This window comes from Protobothrops mucrosquamatus, unplaced genomic scaffold (assembly GCF_001527695.2).
Source record: "Protobothrops mucrosquamatus isolate PMUCROS unplaced genomic scaffold, P.Mucros_1.0 scaffold_88, whole genome shotgun sequence".
Classification (NCBI taxonomy): domain Eukaryota; kingdom Metazoa; phylum Chordata; class Lepidosauria; order Squamata; family Viperidae; genus Protobothrops; species Protobothrops mucrosquamatus.
Genome location: NW_015386164.1, coordinates 279,885 through 287,511, shown reverse-complemented (window position 1 = coordinate 287,511; position 7,627 = coordinate 279,885). Strand labels below are relative to the sequence as shown.

The 7,627-nt window shown below is 40.5% G+C and overlaps 1 protein-coding gene across 1 annotated transcript in view; it reads left to right on the top strand.

Annotated features, from left to right (window-relative positions):
* Positions 1-7,039, top strand: part of PLA1A (phospholipase A1 member A) — a 62,414-nt gene extending 55,375 nt beyond the window's left edge. The window contains exons 7-9 of the mRNA XM_015814394.1: positions 3,216-3,324; positions 4,601-4,765; positions 6,501-7,039. Coding sequence (XP_015669880.1) covers positions 3,216-3,324; positions 4,601-4,765; positions 6,501-6,585 — 359 coding nt within the window. The 3' untranslated portion in view covers positions 6,586-7,039. The remainder of the gene's footprint in view (positions 1-3,215; positions 3,325-4,600; positions 4,766-6,500) is intronic.
* Positions 7,040-7,627: the final 588 nt, after the last annotated feature.

The window sequence follows — 7,627 nt, the reverse complement described above, 5'->3', positions numbered from 1 at the left end:
TACCCTTGATAGAAAAATAAAATAAGCTTCCAGACCTTCTCTTCTCAACTCCAACCACCACGGCCTTCTCCTTTCCTTTCCTTTTCTATCCTTCCTCCTTCCACTCACGCCAGCCACACCCAAAGCCAACTGCAGCTGTCCCAATCTTTTCCTTCCCAGTCAAGCTCCTGCAAGCACTCTCAGGCAGTCCCCGCTACACTTGCTTGCCATCTTCTCTCTTTAGTGGACTAACAATTTCCTTGACTTTTTTCTTGTTATTAATATGTTAAAAGAAACTTTTTTTTATTATCTTTGATTTTTGTTGCAAGTCTTTGTTCATTCTGAGCCTTTGCTTTCCTGACTTCATCTTTGCAGGTTCTAGCTATCTGGGGATACTCCGTCTTAGTTATGTGTCTCTCTTTCCATTTTTTGTACTTTCCTTTTTGTCTTTTGGTTTATCAGAGAGATCTTTGTGTAACCATGTTGGTTTCTTCTTAAATTTCTTGTTTTTCTTTTTCAGTGGTATTGTGCTGGACTGGGCTTTTATGATCTCATTTTTCAGAGTTTCCCACATTTCTTGAGTTATTTTCCCCTTTAGGATTTTCATCCATGAAATCTTTCCTAGGTTGTCTCTGAGTTTGTTAAAATCAGTTCTTTTAAAATTTAAGACACTGGTTGGATTATTTTCTATTGCTTGTGTTTGCATTATATTGAATTCCAGTATGATGTGGTCACTTTCCCCCAAGGTTCCGGCAACTTCAACTCTATCACTTCTTCTCTATTAGTAAGAATTAGGTCGAGTATAGCTTTACTTCTAGTTTCCTCCTCTACCTTTAGGATAACAAAGTTGTCGGCTAGGTTGGTTAGAAATCTGTTTGATCTCCTGCTCGCTGCAGAGTTTGTCTTCCAGTTGATATCAGGGTAGTTAAAGTTTCCCAATACTATTGTGGTATGCTTCCTACCAGTGCTTTTTTTCTAAAAAAAAAAAAAAAAAAAAGGTGCCGGAACTCACACATGTCATACAACCCGCCTTGCCTACCCTACAAGGTTCCATCCAAAAAAGGTGCCGGAACTCCGTTCTGGGCGTTCTATGAGAAAAAAAGCCCTGCTTCCTACATACATATGTTAATTGATTAGCAAAGATTTCATCTATTTCTTCTGCTTGATTGGGTAGCGTGTAATATACATATATGGCAATGTCACTCTTTTTTCCTTTTACAGTATATTGACCTATATACATTCTAGAGGGATTTTATCTTGGATCATGTGCAGTTCTGAAGATATGTACTGATCTCTTACATATAATGCAACTCCACCTCCTCTTTTTGTAGATCTTTTTCTTTTGAACAATTTGTATCCATCCATCAGTCCATTTCATTCATGGGTTTCGTCTCACAAGGTTTCTGTAATACCAACTATGTCATACCCTCCCTATTGCTTCTAATTTGCCATGTTTGTTCCCCAAGCTTTGAGCATTTGTATATAAGCATTTAAGACTTTTATACCTATCTGTGGGTATGTTTCCTGCATCTCCTGAATGTTGTTTGAGTTTTTCTTTTTTCTCATCTCTGCCCACCTTATTGTTTGATTTGTTTTCTTGGGATTTATGATTGTTTTGGGTTCTAGAGATTCTGAAGATTGGTCACCCTCCCCCCTCAATTTTAGTTTAAAGCCCTCCTGATGAGTTGGACCAGTCTTTTTCCAAGTACATTTTTCCCTGTTTTCGTGAGGTGCAGCCCATCCCTTGCCAAGAGTCCTTTGGATAGGAAATGTAGTTCATGGTCCAGGAAACTAAAGTTCTCTTGGTGACACCAACCCTTTAGCTGGTGGTTTATTTCTAGAATTCTTTTTTCCCTCAATGGGTGTTGACATTTTGTTACAAGTACTGATGAGAACACTATTTGTGCTCCTAGCTCCTTAACTTTATTGCCTAGTTGCTCATAATCTCTCAATATTGTACTCAGGTTCTTTGTTGTGTCATTCGTCCCAATGTGAAGGAGGAGGAAAGAGTAGTAATCTGTGGAGCTAATTATTTTGGTTAGGTTGTCAGCCACATCTTTGATTTTTGCTCCAGGGAGACAACACACCTTCCTGGATTGTATGTCTGGTCTGCAGATGGATGATTCTGTTCCTTTGAGGATAGAATCTCCTATCACCAACACTTGCCTTCCTTTGGGGGGGGTGCAGTCTGGGGGCTTTTCTGTTTATCACAGATGTATTTAATGGTGTTACTTTTTTAGGGAGATTTGATGATGTCTCTTTTCTAGGTGTCTGCATGTTTTCTTTGAGGGAGAGGTTGTGGGTCTACATATTTTCATCCAGGGGGAGAAATAAATTGTTCAGTTTTAATGGGGCTGTTTCTGGATGGGTTAGATTGGGCAGTAGGGGTTTGATAGATGTATGCTGCTTTTTTCTTTGATTATTGTGTTTCCTTCTATGTGTGACATACCTCCATTTGTCTTCCTCTAAGGGTTTATCTGCAGGGTCCTTATTTGGTTTGATTTGGGTAAAGCTTTCTTGTATAGGTTGGAGTTTGGCTAGAGTTGCCTCTAGATCCTTTACTTTTTCTTCTAGTAGTTCGTATAGTTTACATTTAATACATGTATAATTTGGGTGTTCTTTGGGCATAAGCACATACATGGAACATATACTGCATACCACAATAGTATCAGTCACCTGTTCCATGAGTTTGTTTCTTTTAAAGATTAAAAAAAATGTAAAAGTGGGAGATTTTATCTCAGTATATATTAAGATAAAACTAACTAACCTAATATGTTCAAATGAGGAACAGAGGCAAGACTAGATCTGGGAGAAAAACTAGTATTTCATTTAGGATGGTAAAAATTGTTGATGGTCTGGCTGGATTCATTGTCTTTGAGATATAAGGAGAACAAGAGAAGTCAAATCTTATTCCTATCTTCAAAAAAAAAAACAACAACAACAGGATCTGGATGACCAGAGACCAGTAACTCTGCCATTGATAACTGAGAAGCTTATAACGTTTTAATTGACTATTTGTGGTGTATCACTCAACAGCTCACAGACAATATATGCCTATGTTCTCCTACAATAAAAAGTACTACAGACCAATTATTGATTTTAAAGGATATGACTGATGGGGGAGAGGATATTCATGGATGAGTTTACAAAGAACCTAGCAACAATTTTCTTTTTAATAATGGAGGCTAATTATGTTTAGTGCTTCCTGCCGAGAATGTGTTTTCTCTGTTGCTTAGTACACCATACACTTGTGGAATTCCACTTGCAGCAGAGGAGAGCTTCAGATACCAATATTGAGATAACCCTTCTCACGAGCAACTCCTCAGCTAGCACCAGCTTCATCATGTGAGTAATAATGGACAGTTCCAATGTCCTTTTTTGTTCCTTTCAATTTGCACAATTTTCCTAATCCTAACTAGCCAAAATGAGCTGTCAGACTTGCTGAATCTGTTCTGTGTCAAATCTAACTACTGTACCTCCTGACTCCAAATATGTGGTGCATGTTTGCTTGTTTTAAGCTTTTCTTGGATTCAGTGTGCTGCAAGATAATAGAAAACTACCCCAGCTGGCTTCACTTTGCACTAGCATTGTGAATATCTACCCAGACTGACTAAAATTTGGACGTGGTATAACATGTTTTTTCTCTTAGTCCACTCTCATCGCATATTTTATTTTTCACAGCATATATTGGCAGATCTTTTTTTCAGAAAAAAATAATCTTAGTTGGTAGAAATGATTTCTGGAACACACCCTAACAAAGAGGTCCCCAACCTTTTGGGCGCCAGGAACCGGTTCAGTGGAGAGAGTTTTTCCGTGGACTGGAGGGTGTGTGATTTTGTGTGCTGCCTGCATCTCGCAGATGGGGCTTTGCTTGTTTGGGCAGCCCTGTTGCTAGCATGCTGCAGCCTGGTACTGATCCATGGACTGGGGGTTGAGGACCCCTGCCCTAACATCACCCACTAACACTTATTTAATTAGGATTGTGCCTTGGATGTTTCCACATGTTATAATAACAATAAAACCAGATACATTTGTATTTAAAGCATATAGATTTGCGGTGCTAGTCTATGAAAATGTGAGCAATTGTGCAATTGCAGAATTTTCTGTAGTGTCTAACTAAGTGTTCAAAATCAGGGTTTACTGAAATCTCAGAAAATCATGACTTTGATTGTTTGTGTACGTAGTGGAGCCACATCAACTTTCTTTACTATCAGCTTCTTAATTGTGCAGCTAAATGAATAACCAAGAAAATGCTAAGTGCAATCTTATATATGCATTATGTGCACACAGACAATGTTGAATGTACAGCCCAGAGAGAGTTGGCCAGATGCTGCCAGATGTTGAAGCAAAGCTGAGCAAACAATTGTAGTTATTTGGGAATGCTGATTTTGCTTTTCCTTCAGTGCTTGATTCTTCCCAATGTGATTTTCTCTCCTCTTGCACGTCAGCTAATACTGTATGTACAAAATAAAGGTGTTGCAGAGAGCATAGAATTTCCTTTGGATCTTCATGGAAAATGGCCTGGCTTGCATTAAGAGTGATTTGGAGCTCATTCTGCAGCTTAACTACAATGCATTTATGGTTCCTCTTCTCACACTTTATATTCTATTGGGCTTCACAGACCCAAGCAGCAAATGCTGGGCAAAGGCTTGCTGATTCATTCTGCTCCACTATGCCAGATAGAAAGTGTGATGTTGCAGCACCATCACAAGTTCTGGAAAAGGAAGAAAGATGAGCCACCTATTGTTGGGCACTTTTGTACTGCACCTCTACCTGTGGATAAAAAGTAAGCAAGAAATACTGTTTTTCCCTTAGCAAAAAAAGTATTGAAAGATTCTTTGTCTGAATTTAAATTTATTTGGGGATACTGCACAAAGTTAATTAAGATGCATTTGAGGCACTTAGTCTATATGGTATATTTATTTTAAAATATATGAGTTTGGAATTCTTTGTTTGCTTTTAGCTTAAACAGACTCAGAGGCAGCCTCAAGAAGCACCATTTCCATTCCTTAATCCCTCTTTTTTGAAAGCAATGGTAAAATTATTTTGCTTGTAAACTGGCATATTTGCTTGATATGACCTCAATCTTGTCCCATCACCGTAACTATTGCCAAGTGGTAGCTTTCGTATTTGTGACATGCAGGGGAAGTTAAGAAAAGGGATTAGGAATTTCCTTGCTTTCCTTTCCACCCATGAAACGTCACCAGCCAGCATTACAATATCTACCACTTGCTCTCCTTAACACAGTGGTTCTCAACCTGTGGGTCGGGACCCCATTTGGGGTCGATCGACCATTTCACGGGGGTCACCAAGCAAGGCTGTCCGCCATTTTTTTTGTCCGCCATTTTTTTGTCCGCCATTTTTTTCCCCTTTTCCGGCAGGTGCCTTACCTCCCTTGGGCTGGGCCAGCTGGTGGTCGGCCTGCTCCGTCTCTGCCGCTTGCCAGCTACACCTCGGCCGGCGCAGGGGGCGGAACCACGCATGCGCGGCGCTCCCGGGCAGGGAACGTCCTCGACTTACGACCAGTTGGGTAGTCCTCGACTTACGACCGGTTTAGTCCTGACTTACGACCAGTTGGGGTCGCGGCATTAAAAAGGTTGAGAACCACTGCCTTAACATGAGTTGGTGGTGGGGCTGGGGGAAAAGGCAAGTTTTGACAGTTGACAAAGGTTGCTAAAACAAACTAGAACAGGCAAAACTGCCATAATTTAAGGTTTTTCAAGTATGAATAGTGAATGAGATGAAATCAGTTTCAATACAACAGGAACCAAACTTAAGATTAAGGACTAACACAAATTGACCCATCTCCATTTCTTCACATTACCACTGGTGATGTTGGTTGCAACTGTCATCCTTTCTTTGAGTAATTGCAAAAGCTGTTTAGAAAATGAAAATTGATCAAGCCATTAAGGAGCTAATACATTTCAGGAGCCATTGGTTGTTTCTTTTTCCCAGTGTAGCCTTATCTCCATACCTTTTACTTTCTTGATGTGCCTTTTCCATTGCCAGCTGAAATTCTGAGAAGTAGCTGTTTAAAGAGACAATACAGCCTAACATGTCATGTTAGATCAACATGTCCTTTTACAAGAGAAAAATAAAGAGTGGCATTTGGGAGAGAAATAGATTGGAAGATCTAAGTACATAAGAACTTAGCCCAGGTGCTTAATGCATCTATTTTGCATATTGCCAAAAACTCCAAACTTATCCTAATCATATGCCCCTGAGGCGCTTTGGTGGCCAAGCGCTGTTGCTTGAAAGCAGAAGGTTGCTGACCTCTGTTGTAGAAGATAACACATCTTAGCAAAGATAACCCAGGACTGAAAGCCTACCACTACAACCACCATCACAAAAAAGTGTTCTGACAAAACAAATTATTAAAAATAATGTCACAGAGCAGAAAGTTATTCAGAAAGGCGGGTTGAAGAACTGGAATTATAGTTCTTATTGTAAATTATTATTGTTGCATGGCAATTTACCAAAAATGCATTACAAGCTTTAACTTTATTCTGTTCTTTCTTCAGTGAGAAGATGATGTGCTTGCCACAAGTGATGACTATTACAAACCATAACCCCCTTCTCCAGAACCTCAACATTAAGTGTGATTAGCACAGTTTTCCCTTGTGGACACAGAGATTATAACAGGTAGACAGGTAACTTAGAAAGTAGATACTTTAAAATCAAATGTGTGGCGTTCATTTTTTGAATATGTGTTTTCTGTCACAGAATACTTGTTTCACTTCAACTGTTAATCATTTTAAGCCTGTTTTTAGTAAAAAATTAAATAGTTTTACAACTATGAAGAAAATAAATACAATGTACATAAAATGGAACAGCACCTAATTGAACAGGACCTATTACTAATAAATCTGGAGTGAAAATGAGTACATGGTGCTAATTGTTTGAAGTGTTCCCTATATCATACTGTTCACTGTAAATGCAGTTCTCCATTTAGAAGGAAACAAATGGCATGTTTTTAAGAGTGGAAGGCCATTATCAAGGAAGAGGGCATTTCATGAATTTCTCTTCTACTCCTTATGTTCATTAGCACATTCAATTCAGTTTTCTGACCCACTAGATCAGGGATGTCAAACTGCCGGCCCGCAGGCCGGTTGCATCATGCGGAGGCCGCACCCACCCTAGCTCCGGCAATGTGAAAAAAATCGCAATATGTTGCAACATGTGACGTGACACGGTGAGTTTGACACCCGTGCACTAGATCAGTGGTTCTCAACCTGTGGGTCGGGACCCCATTTGGGGTCGATCGACCATTTCACGGGGGTCGCCAAGCAAGCCTGTCCGCCATTTTTTTTGTCCGCCATTTTTTTCCCCTTTTCCGGTGGGTGCCTTACCTCCCTTGGGCNGGGCCAGCTGGTGGTCGGCCTGCTCCGTCTCTGCCGCTTGCCAGCTACGCCTCGGCCGGCGCAGGGGGCGGAACCACGCATGCGCGGCGCTCCCGGGCAGGGAAAGTCCTCGACTTACGACCGGTTGGGTAGTCCTCGACTTACAACCGGTTTAGTCCTCGACTTACGACCGGTTTAGTCCTCGACTTACGACCGGTTGGGGTCGCGGCATTAAAAAGGTTGAGAACCACTGCACTAGATGAAGACTTTACACAATACAGCAGAAACTTTTTCCATTCGTATCCAAC